General features: G+C 40.9%; 1 protein-coding gene across 6 annotated transcripts in view; it reads left to right on the top strand.

Annotated features, from left to right (window-relative positions):
- gpd2 (glycerol-3-phosphate dehydrogenase 2 (mitochondrial)) overlaps nt 1-17878 on the top strand; it is a 29471-nt gene extending 11593 nt beyond the window's left edge. For all 6 annotated transcript variants that reach the window (XM_011481279.4, XM_011481284.4, XM_078939437.1 and 3 more), the window contains 15 exons: nt 405-567; nt 1140-1264; nt 1337-1434; nt 1511-1674; nt 5757-5921; nt 5990-6134; nt 6515-6708; nt 7394-7528; nt 7606-7781; nt 11866-11997; nt 12067-12225; nt 12578-12690; nt 12764-12842; nt 12927-13025; nt 14994-17878. In XM_011481279.4, coding sequence (XP_011479581.1) covers nt 405-567; nt 1140-1264; nt 1337-1434; nt 1511-1674; nt 5757-5921; nt 5990-6134; nt 6515-6708; nt 7394-7528; nt 7606-7781; nt 11866-11997; nt 12067-12225; nt 12578-12690; nt 12764-12842; nt 12927-13025; nt 14994-15119 — 2073 coding nt within the window. In that variant the 3' untranslated portion in view covers nt 15120-17878. The remainder of the gene's footprint in view (nt 1-404; nt 568-1139; nt 1265-1336; nt 1435-1510; nt 1675-5756; nt 5922-5989; nt 6135-6514; nt 6709-7393; nt 7529-7605; nt 7782-11865; nt 11998-12066; nt 12226-12577; nt 12691-12763; nt 12843-12926; nt 13026-14993) is intronic.
- The last annotated feature ends 1845 nt before the right edge of the window (nt 17879-19723 follow it).

The raw sequence follows: 19723 nt of genomic DNA, 5'->3' as shown, positions 1-19723 counted from the left end.
ACATATAGACAGCTGGAAATGTGAAAGTACAAGTTCAGAAAAGTCCAGGAAATCTTAGACTTCGCTTATGGATTACAAAACTAGAACAAAGTTTCTTAAAAGATGCTAACGCTGAAAGGTTTGCAAAAGTTTTCCAGACCTCTGATGGGTCGTCTGTTATCATTCATAAATGTAGGATAATGCCCTACAAGCCCGCAGCCATCAGCAAATCCATAATGGATGAAAATGATTGCAAGTCATTATGCATTAATTCACAGTTCATTTCATCATATGATTAATACAAAACCAACGTAGTGCTTATGATGTCTGCAGCACACACCTCCAGAAAAGCACCCTGTTTATGATGAAACAACAATAAAAGTGAGACTTTGAAGTAAAAGTGACTGTAACTGCCACTCATCCAGGCCCACGTTTCGGCGGAGGCGGAGCTGAAGGTCCCGTACGCGGACGAGCTTCCTACTCGGGCGGCGCAGCTGGCGGCGCTCAGTGACACCGAGGAGTTTGATGTCCTGGTAGTTGGAGGTGGAGCCACGGGTGCAGGGTGCGCCCTGGACGCCGTCACACGCAGTGAGCACCTTACACCGATGCACTACAACCATTTTTGATCCGCTATTAACCCTTTATCACCGGAATCATGGCCGGTATGACCTAAACGCTGAGTCTGACGCGGTGAGAAGCAGCTTTTCTCCACGTCAAAATCAGTTGGTTCACGTTAATTTCGTCAACACTCCGTCACTGTAAAGTCTTGCGGAAATCTCGCGAATCTTGCTCTGGGCTTTTTCTTACCCAGATCCATTCCGATAGATGAAAGTATTGGTGTCATAGAATTCCAGTCAAACACAATCCTTATCAATTTCCCCTTCATGATAAATTTTCAAATGGTCGTCATCAAAAAGGACATAGAGCCCAAAAATTGACTTTGACTAGCATAGCGATGTGCAAATCCGAGTTTGGAACACGGAAACCTGAAATGCGTGTATGTGGTCGTTTACATAGACTTTTATTGGAAGTGGTTGCTTAAACGTGCGTTGCCGAGGATGGTTTGAACGTAGCCGTAAAGGGTTACAGCTGTTTTTATGAGTTTCCTGTCCTCTAAGCTCCTGCAATGAGTTGTGACGATGTCCTGTATCTGCCTCCAGACCTCAAGACCGCTCTAGTAGAGAGGAGCGATTTTTCTTCAGGCACGAGCAGCCGGAGTACCAAACTCATCCACGGCGGTGTGCGGTATCTCCAGAAGGCCATCATGAAGCTGGACTACGAGCAGGTTCCTCTCCGTTCCCGCCTCTTCTGGTGTCATCTACTTGGTCTCATTGGTTTTTTTCTTATGTTGAATCAGTACATGATGGTGAAAGAGGCCCTGCACGAGCGAGCCAACCTGCTGGAGATCGCCCCTCACCTGTCGGCTCCCCTGCCCATAATGCTCCCCGTTTACAAGTAAGAGTTAAAGAGACACAACAGCAAAAGGAAAATGCTTCAAAAGGAGTTAATTGGAGTCTTTGTTGATACAAAGATGGTGGCAGCTGCCCTACTACTGGGCAGGTATCAAGATGTACGACCTGGTTGCTGGGATCCATTGCCTGAAGAGCAGCTACATCCTCAGCAAGTCCAAAGCCTTGGAGCTGTTCCCCATGCTGAAGAAAGACAAGCTGGTGGGAGCCATCGTCTACTACGACGGTGAGTCCTGGTTCAAGTTTCAACAATGTCGGCCATCCTACGGGCACTTGCATATATATCACTTGCACACACCCCATGGGTGGCATTTGCTTGCAATTGGTAAGGGGCCATCTGCACCTTACTAACAACCAGAGTGTGGCGTAAGGGCATCGTACGATGGCGTCAACCGTACATCAAAATGTGTGCAACTTAACTTGACGATACATTTGCCACAATGGTACGTTGCATTTTCAGGAGGTGGCCATTCTAGCCCCGAACCACCTTCGCTACTTCCCTCTATGACGTTCTACGGGCCCGGACAACATTCGTATGAGTCAACAGGACTAAGGTTTCAGTAAAGACAACAAAAAACACAGTTTTCTCACTTTGTGCTAAGTTAACACACTGGTTATGGTGCTAGCATGACATTTGGCTAAATTTCTCGATTGGTCTTGTTCGTTTGGAGCTAAAATATAGCCGTTTCTACGAAACCCAACAACTAAAGAATTCATGGACTTGTCAAAGAAGTCTAGTCTGGAGCCAACTCGCTTGTATATGTTTTTAAGTTTTCCTCCTTTACTGTTATACCGCCTTTGTTTTTCCTATGTTTTTATGCAGGTGTTTGTCCTTAAAGCAAAGCGTTTGGAAACCAAAACAAGCGATGATACAGCCCTCTACGCAGTTTGGGGGTTCAAATATCCCCAAAATGTTGTCATATCGGTTGAACTGTCAGCAGCACTCAAAGGTTTTACCTCACGTTGGGAAAAGACGGCTAAAATCAAAGAGGTCAGAGGCTGTAGGTCTCAGACGCGCAGTCCGCCCGTGGCCTCGGCGTCTCCGCTGGTGCCGAACAAAGAGTGGTGACAGGCCGGTGGGTCGCCCTCTGCTCCGGGGCAGGAACGGTTAGACGCCCTCTGTTGAGGCAGACGTCTGCCGAGCGACCAGCCGAGTGTGAGGAGATCCGAGCTGCAGGCGGCTTTTGGCTGCAGACATAGTTCTGTATCTGTTGACGACTTTATTTGTATTTTTCCGTTTTTGAAGTCAATAGATTTTAAAAACGGATTCCTTCCATTTTAAAATCAGAAATCAGCATCATCAGAAACATTTCAAACCACTTAGAAATATTTTGAAATGATTCCCTTCATTCAAAAATCATGAACAACGTAGAAATATATCAAAATACGGCCAATCATTCGGCAATGAGTCCTTAGACATATTTCTAAATTCTTTGGAAAGGATTCCCTCCACTCTAAAAGCGTGACATACCTAGAAATATTTCTAACTACGCAGAAAAATGTTAAAATGTCTCACATTTTGAAATTCACTTAGAAATATTGAAAAATATTTAGACATTTTTCAAAACTATTCCTTACATGTAAAAATTGTGAAATACTTTGAAATATTTCAAGATACTACAAGATATTACATAGTATTTGAATGTTTAGAATTATTTTGAGTTTTTTCGAAAAGATTCCTTCGATTACAAAACCACAAAATGATTTGAAACATCTCGAAATACTTAAAACACTTCAGAGTTATGGAACATGAAAAAAAAACATTTTGATTTATTTCAAAATGGAGTAACGTGTCACCTGAAATATTTTAAAAAGGATCCAATTTACTATTTGAAGGTATTTGGAAATTCAAATATCTTCAATTTTGAGCTTTTCTTAACACTCAGAACAGATTTTCCAGCAAAGCAGCACAAGTGTAATTTCTTTTTCCTCCTCCTCTTCCTCCGTGTGGGGGGTGTGTGTGGTGGTGGTGGGGGGGCATCTTTTCTCCAATTACGCCGCCTGGAACAATCACGCCGGTGACATTTAGAAATCTGACCTTCTCTCCCGGCGGTGCAGAGAAGCTTCCGGGCAGCATCCTTCTCTCCTGCTGCCGCGGTTACGGAGACCGTCAAAGGCTCCGTCGCTCTCAGGCGCCGTTCGGCCTAATCCTCTTACGCCCAACCAGCTGGGCGGAGTAACGTGCAGGCATGTGCCTTTGAATGCCATCAGGGTGAGACTCCTACAAACCTCCATCCAATTGAAACCAATTTGACCAAACGACTTGAACAATTTAGTCCTTCAGACAGCACAGAGGGAGGATTTTAGCGGACATACATGGCAACCCGAGAAGCTAGAAGATTAGCTGCTTGATGTTACCCTGATATGTGTAGAACCGCAATGTCTAGATGTGCTAAATCTGCAGATAAATGATGGAAAATTGGTATTAGAGATTGTTTTTGGTTTTACTTTCTTTTTATGGCACATTTTCCAAAAGCTTTTTTAAGCAAGCGTAGAATCTTAGGGGAACCTGAGGTGTAACATCCACACAAACTTGTTTTTTTCCATCGAACTCAACAGCTATGGAAGCATAGTTGACTCATATTTCAAAATAAAAGTCCATTGACTAATAAATAAAATGAAAATTCGATCCGCCAAACGGCTTTTTCTTTTTTCTTGTTCGACACCACTCGGTTTGTGACGTAGATAAAGCGTTAACGCTTCCGAAAACGACAACTGAACGGCACAAAGTAAAATCTCTTCCTGCCATTGAAGCTCCAAATAAGAAACAAAACTGCTATTTTTTTTTAAATCAATTGCTTCCCCGCGTAATAAACGCAGTTGGCAAAATTTTGGAAATAAAGCAGTAAACGCAGGAAAAAAAATCTTTAAGGTTAGACGGAAAATAGTTTAAAATTTGGCGTTATAAGTTGGTAGTATGGGAACTTGCTCTCTTCTGAAACCAGCCCCCAGTGGTCTTTTGAGGAACTGCAGCAATCAGTATATTGAGTTCAAATTTAGTAACAGTTAGTGACAGCTGGCTTAGAACATTATCAAGTATAATATTCTGGTAACATGTCACAGAAATTCACCCAAAACGTTTTAAAAAACCTAAAATTTGACAATATTCTTGTCAAAAAATTAAATAAAAGGCTATTATGACTTTTTAAAATTTTAGCTCATTAGAAGAAATGTCAAAACCAGATTTTGTGCTAACGCGTCACAAAATAACAGCAGAAATAATCATTTCGTTTTCATTTCTTTAGAATTATTGATTTGTTCTACGAAGTTGGGGATTTGTTACGAAAACTTAATATCTCAATGCTGAAAAAAAGCAAATGATGGAAAAAATGCAGAACAATTATTCTGCGAGTCTGAAGAACTTAGAAAAATGGTTAAAAAAATTCTCAAAATGCTAAATAAATGGCTTAGTTAGCTTAAAAATTCACAGCTAAAGTGAAACAAGAAAAAGGGAACAAAGAGCTACAAATGCCTAAATAAGTGCTAAAGCACAGCATTGACGCTAAAAATCAGATTATTTGTTTACAACAGGAAAGAAATTGCAAATAAAATAAAAATAATCAGGAAAGTTTTCAGAAATGCTAAATCCTATTATTGGCTAAGTTAGTTTAAAATATTCACAAGTAAAGTCAAGCAAGAAGAAGCTAACAAACCTGAAAAAAGCTACAAATGCTTAAATAAGTACTAAAGCACATTATTAACATTAAAAGTCAGATTATTTGTGTACAACAGGAAAAAAAAGCTAATTAAAGGTAAAAAATCGAAAAAATATTCAAAAATGCTAACTGCTATTATTAGCTAAAATGGTGTTGGTGCAAAGAAAAAAATAACCATAAATAATGCAAACTAAGCTTTTTATGTTTAATGTTTGTAATCTATTAACGCTAAAAATGCACGACCGCATTTTTAAGAATAAAGTTAAATTAAAAACTTGCTACACTTGAAATAATTTGCTTAAAACAATGATTTTGTTAAAAATGTTTACAGTTTAAAAACTTATTAGTTCAAAGTGTGCCTAAAAAGCTTTTTTTTTAAATTTGTATAAACGAATGAAAGAGTGGAACAGTTTTCAAAAGGAAAATGTAGCTGAAAATTGCTGGACTCAGAAAAGAGAAAGAAGCTTTTAATTTGAAGGGCAAAAAAACCTTTATTCGTCAGATAACAGGGACAGTTCTTTGCTACAAAAATGGACATTTAAAAGCGCCAGAAGATCAAAGAACTTAAAAAAGCCAAAGAACAATTCTTAATAGAACCCAACATGGCCTCCTGACTCCATTTGGCGAACATCTTCCTCCTTGTCTTCCTCAGGGCAGCACAACGACGCCCGCATGAACCTGGCTATCGCTCTGTCCGCGGCCCGCTACGGCGCCGCTGTGGCCAACTACACGGAGGTGGTTCATCTGCTGAAGAGCAAAGACCCTCAGACCGGCAGGGAGGCGGTGTGTGGAGCTCGCTGCCGGGACGTCATCACAGGTGAGCAGTGGGGGGCGCCGTCCCGTTTGATTCGAATACGCCTGCGGAGTTTAATCCCACGCTTTCAGGGAGGGAGTTTGACGTGAAGGCAAAGTGTGTGATCAACGCCACCGGACCCTTCACCGACTCCCTGAGGAAGATGGACAACCAGGAGACGGCCAACATCTGCCAGCCCAGCGCGGGCGTTCACATCGTCATCCCAGGATACTACAGGTGACTTCCTCTCCTCGTGTTTGTCCCTCGCCGTTTTCTCATTCCTGTGGGTAAACAAAGAATGCGCCTAGCGACCGCCTGACCTTCAGCGGCGCGGGCGGGACGATCCTCCGTGCTTCACACGCGGCAGAACAGCCGAGTGGTTTTGTTCAAGTCGCAGGTTTTAAAGTTCAGCTAAGCTTATTGAGTCAAACCCGGGGGAGCGGCAGCCCTTTGAACAGAAATGCCAGCCACCTCATTTTCCTCCTTCCTCATCTTCCTCCTGCCCGCCACCTGCCCCCCCTCAGCACCACCTCGGCCTCTCATATCGGGCTTTCCCGTCGCTCGTTCCTCCCCGCCTGTCGGATTCCTTCATGACAACAAAAACCTCTGTTCTCCAGCCCTGACAACATGGGTCTTCTTGACCCCGCCACGAGCGACGGCCGCGTCATCTTCTTCCTGCCCTGGGAGAAAATGACCATTGCGGGAACCACGGATAGCCCCACCAAAGTGACAGCGCACCCCATCCCAGGAGAGGACGACATCAACTTTATCCTGACGGAGGTCCGAAACTACCTGAGCCCTGATGTTGAAGGTACTCAAGTGACCAGCTGTCGGGTCAGAACGGCCACGATGATACTTTTTACTACCTGCAGTTAGGGCTGCGGACCGCTAGTTGATACGATGCGATTCATCGACAAATACTTGATAATTTTACTATAAAGTTTAGATATTTCAAATCTGATGTAATTCTTCAGTTTTAAAGTAATATTCACTTTGCCTGATGGGTATTTTTTATTACCAAATTCGACTACATTTACAACTTTTACACAACAGCAATCTTGGATGTCACAAATATTCGTAGTCAAATTTTCGTGAACAGACCACGAATGTCGGATACTTGTTACAGCCCTACCCAGAGTACTTGAACTGGTCCTGGTCCGGTCAGACGATCGGACTACGATTCTACAAACTTGTTCTTTTATAGAAACACAGGGACCCTTGAATTTGACTGATTGGTTGTTGGTTGTACCCATAAGATGTAAAAATGTGGGCGTGGCCAGAATGAAACCAAATGTTTGAGGTAGAGATGCATTTTAGTCCTGGAATTTCAAAACTTTGTTGGAGGTCACCAATTTCAACCCCTTTTTCTGTTTATTGTACAATTCAAATGGTGAATTTTTTTTAAGTTTAGGGCTTTTTTTTGGTGGCAAATATCAAGGCAGTATCCTTAAATGTCACAAAGCAGCTCTGGAGATCAGGTGTTTTGCTGTCTGCAGTGCGCCGGGGGGACGTGCTAGCGGCGTGGAGCGGCATCCGGCCCCTGGTGACCGACCCCAACTCCAAAGACACCCAGTCAATCTGCAGGAACCACATTGTCAGCATCAGCGACAGCGGGCTGGTCACCATCGCAGGTCAGCTGACTTCCTGTCCCCGGGCACGGCGGGGGGTTTTGGCCGAGGCTCTGACAGGGCTAACTGACTGTTTCCAGGTGGGAAGTGGACAACCTACAGGTCCATGGCGGAGGAGACGCTGGACGCAGCCATCAAGGCCCACGGCCTCATAGCCGAGCCTTGCAAGACGGTGGGGCTGATGCTGGAGGGGGGGAAGGGATGGGCGCCAACCCTCTACATCCGGCTGGTGCAGGACTACGGTCTGGAGCAAGAGGTCCAACACCCTCATTTTTCTCAAATACTGAACGTTGCACCAAATGTCTCCATTTTTTTAACCTTAGAGGTTCACTTTTTTACTATTTTCTGTCAACATTGGGTGGGATGTAGACAGATGACGATACGGCTTCTCCACCATGCTAGCAGTCGGCCACAAAATCAATCATAAAATATTCGTAATATTTTCTGTTTAAATTGTGGACTACAGTAAAAACTAAATCAGTTCAGTCGCATTTTTTACTTACGAAAATCACTTGATTGCTTTATTCTGAAAATAAGAATCTCCACTGACACTTTACTTTGAAGGTTTATTTAATTCCAACGACACTCGGTTTGTTTATTGTATACCTAAAATCTATCATCACTCTGTATTTTGGAACGATTTTTTACAGCATTTACCTCATCAATTGCAGGGGATATGTTCCAAAAATAACCAGCGATAGGTGACATCCACAAAGTAGAATTACAGACGTTTAAGCGGCTCACTCCTCAACAGCCAATCAGGATGCAGAAGACAGTTTTTATAAGAAAAACACTGTGACCCTACTAGATTTTTAAGAATCGCAAATTGGCAATCTCAAATGTCACAAATATTCGTACTTATGGTTCATTGAGGAGAACGCAAATATCAAAGTATTCGGATACTTGTTGCAGCTTGGACAAAAATCATAAATTTTTACTCGGATTTTACTCCGTACCTCATTTAGTGAGGACATCCCACACATTTTATTAGTTGGTGCGAAACGTCAAAGTGGTACAAATCTCGCTCCAGGCTTTTTATTTCACATCTTTCTTCCGACATAAGAGCGACTTGGTATCATAGAATTTCGCCCGGACAAAAATCCGGGCAAAATTAATTTCTTAATTATAAAGAACGTCATCCATCCAAATTAGAGCCCCTGATTGGTCAAAGTTTAACCTGGTTTGACTTTCAACGGCTGCAAGTTTTGTTCGCAGAGCTTGAAGACTTGTGTGTATATATATTTTGAACACAAAAGTCTAAAACGCTCGTTTGAGTAGACTTTTAATTGGAAGTAGCCGCTTGAACTCGCGTTGCTGAGGCAGGACATGGTTCTTGAGGAAAAAAATGAATTAACTCTTTAACACCAGAGTTTTAATTACCGTTCTTTAAATTACCGTAACAGTCTACATAGAAAGCTCCTGTGCAGAGTTGTCAGAATCCGTTTGAATTTTCACTTATATCCTAAACGGTTTGTCAGTTATAGTTTGTCAAAAGATTGTGTGTTATTAAAGGCTGTCTACGCACATTATATTTATCACATTTTGAGCATATTGCACGAACAAAAATTGGTCATATGTGAAATATACGTGGAAAAAGTAAGAAAGGTCATGGTCACAAAACCTATCACGAATGAACCACGTTAAAACCAAGGAAGAAGTACGAAGAAAAGAAAAGAAAACGTAAATCAATGTAAAAGCCAAATCTAGCCCAGAATTTGTGCGTCAATAATTTGAACGTGTGCGTCGTCTACATGATATAAAATTCTACATGGGTGGTTCATGCGTGAAAAGACCATTAGACGTATGCGGAACAGTCATGGAAAGCCACAAATTTGAGTATGCATGCGCTAAAATCACTCACTAAGATTTGCATAATAACCACGAATAGGTTATTATGTAATTTTCAAGAAGCCGAAAATGTCAAACAGCTTAAAACCAAATTCACGTAAAGACCTGTTGGCCAAAACCCTCGACGGACATCTGCGCACATTGACACATGAATCATCACACATGTATCCCAAAAGTCGACATTTCATACGTGGAAAATGTGCAAAAAGTGCGTAGTGGTTGTGTGACTTATCTTTTAGACGTCACCGGCGACATCTCCGGCGTTAAAGGGTCAAGCACAGACTTGAAGGTTGTTTGTTTCTACTTAAACTAAAGCTGGTTTAGGTTCAATTTTGTCTTTTAAGAAAGTGTTGTACAACGTTTTTTAGACGTTCACATTTCTTTAACCCTCTGATGTAGTTTTAGCTCTGGTGTAGACGTTTTTTGGACTATTGTACGTCTTCCAACCGAACGCAAAAATCACTTGGAATTTGGTAGACCACTGAAGAGTTACGGTAATTCAAAGAGTTTGTGTTAATTAGGTGTCGGTAGTGACATCTCAGGTGTTAAAGGGTTAAACGACCTGTTTTCTGGCATGACGCTGTCCAGAAAAAGCCGGAGTTCAAACTGCTCATCTATCGTTCCATTTCGCCTTTTTTTTTTAAATTCTTTGAAAAACAAAGATTTTCAAACGAAATCTATTTATTTTGTGGCTACAGCCTGAAAAACACCTGAGCAGCTGACATTAAAGCTGCTGCAAATCTGACATTTCTACCACACAAAACACCGGACGCACACCGAAGCACACCCGGCACCGTCCAATTTATCAATGACGACGAGCGAGCGCGCATCGACCGGCATCGGCTTTGCACGCCCGTGCCGATAATTAGCCCGCTTCTTTTTTTTCACCAAACGCAGCAGAAGGTGCGTTCGGAGCGCGGGAGCTACCTGCAGTAAACTTCCTCCTCCTCCTCCTCATTAGAGGCTTCTGCAGCCGCTCCAATATTCCTGAAAGGTCACTGATGATATTTGGACAGCGTCTGCCCTTTTACATGATCGACAAGCCAGCGATCTGAATAGCAAATAGTCTGCGGTGTTCTGTAAACGTGGCACCTCATTGACAAAGAGGCGCCGCCGCTTATCGTTCAGGCACAAAGAGGGGAAATTGATCCTCTGATACAGATGACAAGCAGCCGTTTACATGCTTCAACATATGGTCCAAACGTATCCAAAAGTTCTCCATCTTGTAATGTAAATTTAGCAGCTTCACTACAGAAATAATTTAATTAGGTGTAGATTCTGAATAACAGGCTTTAAAATATTTGAACTTTTAATATTTGTTGTGTTATTAACGCTCTAAAGAACATTACTGTTTATGTGTCTGTTCACACTAAAACAACTCCCGCAGAAATCGCAAGCCATAAGACCGAAGATATCAGGAAAGTGTGATTTTTGTTATTTGCCAAAAACACAACAAAAATTAGCTTTAGTGTCACTAACCTTTCCCTTTAAGAGCTTATTTTTTCACTAATATATCTTGATTTATTAAAATGCGCAGAAAAACATATTTTTGTTTTAGTTTTCTAAGCTGTGTATTGTGTATAAATCACTTGTGGCATACCACAGGGCTCTATGCTTGGCCCCATACTTTTTCCTTTTTTCCTGTGCTCCTAAGGAAAACGTGTTAATGGAGTATGGCATAAAATGTAATAATTACAGACATATTTAAGGGAAGCCAAACAGCTAGTTAAGCAAAACCCATGTCTTATTAGTATAGAGATTTAGAAATAGTTCCAAAAATTATTGTCCTAATTCCTTTTTACCTGGATACTTTTTTTCTTTTTGCACTATAAGTTGCGCTTTAAAGCCTTAATTAAAAAAAAAAAAAAGAAAAACAACCGTGCACCTTATACTCCCATGTGGATTAATGCTGCTGCAAACAAGGTTGGGGGTTTAAATCATTGAGAAGTTTAGCATTAGGTTAGCATGGTAAGCTAGCAAAAGTTTCACTGTGATGTCGCTCGCACATTTTTTTACTTGAACACTGTGAAAATTGAAAACAAGAATCCTTGGTTCAAGCTAAATTAAACAATATAACATACAATAAGAACATATGATCAATGTGGGCGTGGCTAAGGAAAAAACCTCAGTTGCCAAGGTAATCCAAAAATTTACTTTTGCTGATTCTTCTAAAAATGACACAGTTGTTCATCAACGACAGGCAATTAAAAGAGAAAATGGTTGCTATGGAGATAAAAGCAAAAAAAAAAATAGGTGCCATTTTGAAGAAATTTGTCACATTATGCAGCTCAGGGGCAGAAGGGGCAGGAGAGGAGAGTTAGGGGCAGCCAGTCTGCCAGTGAGAACGGGTCAAAAGAAGGGGGCGAGGGCGAGTAGCGCCTGTGGGCAGTACAGCACCGCTCTCAGCTTTACTTGTATTTCTAATGTGAAATAAGTCATTTGAACCGCTGAATTGCTACGTCTGTAATTCTGGTTTTCATACACGGCTGCAGGTCGCTCAGCACCTGGCGTCCACATACGGCGCAAAAGCATTCGATGTGGCCAAGATGGCTCAAGTGACCGGGCAGCGCTGGCCCATTGTGGGGAAGAGGCTTGTGTCCGAGTTCCCATACATCGAGGCGGAGGTAGAAGCCGAATAAATTGTTGAGGTAATCTGTCCAGACGGGTGAAATAGCAGGCTCTCTGTCCTTTAGGTTCTCTACGCAATCAAGGAGTACGCCTGCACGGCCATCGACGTCATTGCTCGCCGCACCCGCTTGGGCTTCCTGAACGTGCAGGCGGCCGACGAGGCCCTCCCATGCATCGTGCAGATCATGGCCAAAGAGCTGGGCTGGAGTCAGGAGAAGAAGACGGTACTTTAGACGTTTGTTGTACACATCGACAGTATACGAGAGCTGGACTGCTATTAACCAGCCAATCAATAAAAGTAGGTGGTGCCTGTTGGTCAACCACGTCCAACGTTTGCACGTTGAGTTATGGACTTCCAACAACTACACTGGGAGTGTTTTTTGTAGAAGTGTTGACCAATCCCTGCTAACTGACGATGTGTGGCTCCAACATTTTCCTATCACGAAGAAATGGAACCTGAAATGACTTCATTTGGTTGGATGACATCACAGTAGCTCAGTCCAGTTCACATGTACGATCGTTGATGGCTGTACATTATTGTTTCTTCAAAGATTGAAACATTTGTTTGAAATCCAGGAGGAGCTGGATGCAGCGAAGAAGTTTCTGTACCACGAGATGGGCTACAGGTCTCGGTCCGAGCAGCTCACCAAGACCTCCGAGATCAACCTGGACTACCAGGAAGTGGTCAGGTAAACAGGAAGCCGGCTTTTCACCAAACACCTGATCCTTCTTCTTTGCCTAAATGTGCCGTTCATCCGTCAGATACAAGAAGCGCTTCCACAAGTTTGATAAGGAGAGCAAAGGTTTCATCACCACCGTGGATGTGCAGCGGGTCCTCGAGGTGAGAAACCCGCCCCCTCCATCGTCCACCGCTCATCTTCATTAGCCGCCATCGATCCGAGCCGCTGTTTTCTCTTCCCTGCAGAGCATCAATGTCCACATTGGTGAAAACGCTCTCCATGAAATCCTTAACGAGGTGGACCTCAACAAGAACGGACAGGTGGAGATTGACGAGTTCCTGCAGGTACGAAGGGCAAACCCAACGTCGTCTCTCGGCTGTGCCCAACTTTCAAGCAGACAAAATTTTTGTCACTTTGTCTGATAAAAGTCGACTTTACAAACAAAAATGTTTCGGCAATGTTTTGCTGCTAAGAAGGGTCTGTTAGAGATATTTTTCTACATTTTGCTTCGTAAAATCTAATAATCATAGTTTCTAGTTGCATTAATTTTTTGTCAAAAAGTGCGACTGGTGAGATTACGATAAAAACTCAATAACTCGATTTTACTTAAAGAAGTTAAAACAACTAAAAAAGTGGGCAGGTATTACCGATATCACATCATCGATTCTCAAACGACGACTAAGTTGAGTTTGCTGTTTTAAGGATTTGGGTCATATCCTCGCCCCTCATAATTTACGTTATTTTCTATGAAATAAATAATTCTGACCGATTTATATAGTAGAGATCAGACCTTGTCTGAGGGCGCCACCTGTGGTCAAAGGCTAGAATGACAAAGTTAGAATTTTATGTCGCTTCTTTTGCGAACATTTGGTAGTTACTAAACCTAATCCAGTGAAGACAGTCCTTAAGCCCCAATGGAAACTTTTACGATTTTCTGTTGCGAAGATTTAAAAGCATCCCTTTACTCGTACGTTCCTTGTCTAGTCTGGCGCCAAAGTGCATGCTGGGATAGGAATTCTCAAGCAGGATTTGAAAATATTTCATTTAGTGACATTTAAATTCTTATTGGGATGATTAGGACTTGGATTCTGCGAGAATTTATGAATAAAATTGTAGAAAACTTTCCTTGGCAACGAAATGGAGCACTTGTATTTTTGATGAACATACGATCTAAACGCCGAAAAAACACTGAAAGCTTATTTTACCAGAGCTTTCCTTTATAACAAAATTTTTTTATTAGAGCTAAAATTAAGACAAATTTTAAAGACTATAGAGAAAGGAGGGCAGTAACGGGGAGGAAACGCAACAAGCGAGTAAAAAACGCAGCCGAGTTCCACCGCTAGCATTAGCATCGCAAACACTCCTAAAGTGCAGTTTTATTTTTTACCTTCGGTTTCCCGTTTTTTTTAAATTATTTTTATTATTTAAACCCAAATTTAAATATTCTTTTTATATCTTCTTGTAATTAAAGAAAAGTCTGTACTAGCGTAGCAGCTAGCCCGTTTCAGTCAATAATCAACATGCTTTTTCTATTAGCTAAAGTTTAGGTTTTGAACTCTTCGTTTAGGAAAAACTGATAGTTTGCGTTTTATTCAGTTAAACCTGCTGCGTCATTTGTATAATGCGTTTTACGAAAACGGGGAAAAAAATCTGAATTCTGTCCGAAAAATTGGATTTAGCCAAAGACTTTTCCTCAGTGTTTGATCCAATACTTTCTTGATTTGTGCTAGATTCTATATTCATAATAATTTAAAAAGTAAAAAAAAAATAAAAGTCCTAAATTGACACATTTACAGCACTGTAAACATTTTTGCCCCCGTCCTGGTTTCTTATCAATTTGCAAACTTTTTCAAATTAGCAAACTGTTCATGTTTGAGACGGAGACCGTTTTTAATGACGGTAACGAGCAAAAAAAACTTCATAGCTGCGTGTGAAAAAGTATTTGCACTCCATCTCCTAATAAAAGCTGGTTCCTATTTGTTGGGATAAAGATAACCTCAAACCTTAAATGTTTTTAAAGTGGAAGTAATAATATCTTTAATCTAATCTAAAGAGACCAAATTAAACGTTCTGGGGGCGGGGCTTATGACCTATAACATGAGCAACCACCAGGGGGAGGGAGGCTGTTTTTTTCTCTCTAAAACAGTTTTGTAAAGCAAATTTCTGGTTAAATAAAATCCCACAGGGCCTCCTGTCCTCTTTCTGCACATAATTATTTGCACCCGGGGAGAGCGTCTCTCGGCGTGACAGCCTAACCTTTTCCTGCGCTTGTCGTACACGCTGAGCGCCGTGTCTCCTGCCTTCCTCTGCAGCTGATGAGCGCCGTGAAGAAGGGCCAGGTGTCCGACAGTCGCCTCGCCATCCTCATGAAAACGGCAGAGGAGACGCTGGAGACCAGAGGGCCGGTGTCGGTGGACCGCAGCGGGGGCGGAGTCTGAGATGAGGGGGGAAAAAAACAAAAAGAAATATGCAAATGGCCTATTAGAAGGACAATACTGCAATCAGGCTCGTCCACAAATCAAGCTCACTCCTCGCCGCCGCGTTTGAGGTAAAAAACCGGCAGAAAATTATTCAAGTCAGAGAGTAAATGTTTATGTTTGACAAATGTTTTCAGAACACATCCTTAGTTTTTAACAAAATCAGCTCTGATTGTTGTGTAAATATTCTCTCCAAAGGCTGATTGAGCTTTCTTTGTCCTTATTTTTTATTAACATCTTTTATTTTCGCAGAAATCGCAACTCTTGAATTAAGAAAGCATGTGTCAGCCGTTTCCTGGAAATAGTCTGTACCGTTTTGAAAAACTCCGTTAACTCCTACGGTGGAGAAAACAGGAATGTGCCAAAACAGCCGGAGGTTTGAAGCGGACCGTTGGAGCTCATCTCCACCCGAGAGTCTGCGTTTACGGCAAATGTCGGATTTGTTAAAACGAATTTTAGCGTTTTCCGTTCAGTGTCTCAGTTTAAATCGTTCAGCTGTTTTTGATTTCCTCGTCTTTTGCGCCGTTTTTTTTCACTTCCTGTACTTCAGGACATACACTAGTTAGATTCGTCAACTATTTAACAGTTTTGGTTGTTCTGACCAATAGGGGGCGTTGTGGACTTACTGGATTTTTATTAGAGGTGTCTCGCTTTGTCGTTTTTTCACTCGTTTAACATACTTAAGTTCTAAAAGTGCTTGTTAAAGCAAAGTAGGCAAAGTGCTAACTCCTACGGCCTGCTAGCTACAATTCCATGCAAGGAGGCGGAGCTCAGGCGTCAGTAAACCACTCCAACTTGGAAACCAGAGGTAACCACAGAGGTGCTAAAATCAAAGCCAAAGTGCGCCACCTAGTGGAAAATTTGAATGTAGCTGCTCTGAGTCTAAGCTAACGGACAAAGCGACTCCAATGTTTTAGCTCCTGCCGACTCGATAAAAACTAACTACACTGTTGACGTCCTAAACTAGCATCTTTTGCACAGAAATGTAAACCTGTCCTTCAACTCTGGTTCCTAGTTGTAAAAAAAAAGCACTTTTTGAGTTAAAAAAAAATGTGTATTTTTGTATTTAAAAAAAAAACTTTTTTTTTAAACCATAAAAGTATGTATCTATAGTAACCATTAGTGTTAAGAGTGACAAACTTCTATCGTCTTAAGGCCGTGTACATTTTCCACCGATTAAATTTTGTTTTTTGTGATACATGCATGAAATTAATTTGTCAATGTGCACAGATGTCTGTCGAGGGGTTTGACTGACGGGTTTTCAGCTGTTCAAAAATTTTGGTCGGTTGAGAATTATGCTGTTTACGCGTTTTTTATGTAGTTTATGCGCAATTATTACGTCACTCATACATAATTGTGTGATTTTTGGCAAGATGCATGTGCAAATGGGTGTCTTTCCACCACCGTTCGACGTTTGTTTAATGGAGTTTTCACGCATGAACCACTGATGTATAACTTTTATATTTCGTATATGACACACATATCACGGTAAATTTTACGGAATTGACGCACAAATGACTAATGTATTGCATATAAACGGCACAAAAATCACGCACGGTTCATGTTCTACTTTTATTTACGTGTTCTTTGCATGGTTTATTTGTACTTTGTGGTTTTAACATTGTTAATTTGCGAAACATCTGTGAAAATTTCACGTAAAGTTGAAATGGCTTTTCTTGGCATAGGCCTAAAGGAGCAACACAATGAAAAGAATAAAAAACAAAGTAAGCTAAAATAATTTAAATATTTGTTCTAACCTGTAAATTTGAGATTGGTTTAGTTTATTTATCGTAACTTTATTTCAGTAAAAGTAAGTGACCAACATTTTCTAGTACAAACATTAAAATGCAAACTGAAACGCTGGTTGCTAAGGAAAATAAAAAACTTACTTTCAGTTAGAAACACAAAACTTTCTGTACTTATTTCTTCGCCTGAGAAATGCAAAAAACTCTAAGGTTGCTATGGACTTCAGGCCTCATGAAAGCTGCCATTTTGAATCCAAGCGTGACCATTTTTCCGATTAAAACCGACGTAAATGAATTTTCTTTAACAATTTCCGTTTCCCGATCTCAATCAGTGTTTTGTTTCAAGCCGCTGGAGTCAAATGCGACCGAATGACTATTTTATTGTTGCTTCTGATAAGAACACATAAAGTTTATTACCCAAGAAAAGCTGGAGGAAAGAGGGAATTTATTGTTCTAATCTCTAACCGGCCAAGGAAGCGGATGTTCACGAACGAGTCAAGTGATCAGGACTTGGGTCTTGGAGAAACCGCTTGAATGCAGCTGATGGATGAGCGACAATGCTTAGTTGTGGGTCTGTGTTCGCCTGCAGCCGACACTGACGTTCACAAGACTTCAACGCCACACTGGGTTGTTTTTGTATCCATTTTTATTATTGCTCTGCGTCTATTTGTAGCTCGCTTAGACGTCATCCGCCTGCATATAAAATTTAAAAAAAGCAGGTATTTCGGTATATGTTGAGTTTTTTTTTTTTGCTGACTTCTGGGCTGGAATCCTGCATGAGAGCTGCTGTAAACATATGAATGTATAATTTCTGCCTTCAGCTTTTTAAACATTTAAAAGTTGTTTTAAGGGATATTTTCTGCTCATGCGGTAATTGTATTTCTATTTATGACATAATTAATTCAAATATACGCTTTTTAATACATTTTTGCAGTATCTTGTCTAAATGTTTAAATAAAAAAATTCTGAAAACTATTTTTGCTCAAATAGAGCAGTTTGTTTTATTTTAATAAGAAAACTTTAACGTGGAATTTAGCAACAATTCAGTTGAATGGTAGTGACGACTTTTATGCCATAACGTTTCAATGTCAATGACGGGGACAAAAATACATTCATATTTTGGACTCATTGCTTTGTTTTTTTGGTCATCATTTTTCTTAAATGCCAAATTTAACTCGTAGGGGCAGTCATCGTCTCCATTCATTCAGGAAGGTTATTTCAGGTCGTCGTCGTTAAAGCACATCTTTGTTTACCTTCACTACACTGTAGTGAAAAACTACAAAAAGATTATAGTGTCACGTTTTTTTGTAAAACTACTAATACATTCATTCTTTTTTCTGTGGAATTTTTTACAATGACGGGTATCACAAAGTATAGTGAATGTTTTGAGGATTTGATTTTCAAAATTTGCTGGCAAAGCTCTTGTAATGCTAATTTTTCAAATGGGAACAATTGAATTTTATTCAATAGAAAATATTTTTTTTAAATAGAATTTGGCTTTGCTTTTTCAGGATCCTTCAAAGACTTGGCGTCAAGTCTTACTTATGAGTTACCTTGGTTAACCCTTTAACACCGTAGATGTCACCGGTGATGGGGGGGGGGGGGGGGGGGCGTTCTTTTTTTTTTTTTTTTAACCTAAACGTGATCAACGGGAATCAACTCTCTGATGTGGAGAAATGCGACTTTGTTCGGTCGGCATTGCACCTATAACGACAGAATTAGCTGATTTTATATTGATTGATAAACACTTTTTAGCGCTAGGCTACTTTTCTTCAGAATCCATTTGAATTACGTAAAGTGTAATAGTGTTATGATAGCTGAAAGAATGTCACAGCTGGAGCTCCGATGTAAACGTGGCACCCACACCTAAATGTTGAGCAAAAGTTGAGCATTTTAAGCTCAAGTGTCAGAGCCTTGGTCAGAACCAGCCGATCAGCTGGCTTTCGTTTTTCGTAAATGGAGAACATGTTCGCGTAATTCCATATGAACTGACTTAACTTTTTTTTCCTGTAGTCAAAAAGTAAATAAATTTAACTTGAATTGCCGTTCCAAGGTGAGACACCAGGTGGAGCTAGTCTGGAAAAAACAGCATTTTCTCTGCAAAAAAGAGGAATTTTGCCATAAGAAACTTTAAAGTTAGATTACAGACGGTGTTAAACCATGAATACATTTTTGACTGCAACGAATCGCACCTATTTGCGTAAAGTACAAAATATGTGTAACGTTGAATTTTAGTGTCTTTTCCAATGATTCAATGTGTCAATCAGATAACATGGCTAATTATGTGATCTGCTTGGCGATTAAATGGTAAAACGAAATTTCATTTTTAATGCCCAGACGTGGATTTGAAACGTGGATTATAAACACGGCCAGCACCTCCGATCTGTTTCACATCAACTACCCTTCAGTCGGCTCCTGAAAAACTCTGTAAAGGTCAGCGCCAGCTTTGAGTGACAGCTTTAAGTCCATGGTTAGAATCTGCAGTGGGGGTGGGGGACTGCTCCCCAAAAAAAGGAAAAACAAAGAGCGGGGAGCAATTAGTCGTCATGAATAATGGGACAAATCTGGTTGGCGTCGTCTCCGGAGGATTCAAACACGGCTGCCAGACGCTCTGAGGGGGTCCGCGGTAATCTAGAGGTTAATTCTAGATCCAAATGAATAAAAAAAAAACGGAATTCTTTGCGTTTTTGAAACACGTTCATCGTCTTTGAGGTTCATGTCGACGCTTCCTCTCCAGTTCATAAGCTGGAGTGTCAGTAATTAGACATGAGCACTCGGGAATCAAACCCTCCCCCACCGTCCTTCCTGGTTTTCATAAAC

The sequence above is a fragment of the Oryzias latipes genome, chromosome 2 (assembly GCF_053564925.1).
Source record: "Oryzias latipes strain Hd-rR chromosome 2, Olatipes_Hd-rR_3.1".
NCBI lineage: Eukaryota > Metazoa > Chordata > Actinopteri > Beloniformes > Adrianichthyidae > Oryzias > Oryzias latipes.
The sequence above is the reverse complement of the archived record's forward strand: the minus strand, read 5'-3'. Positions and strand labels throughout refer to the sequence as shown.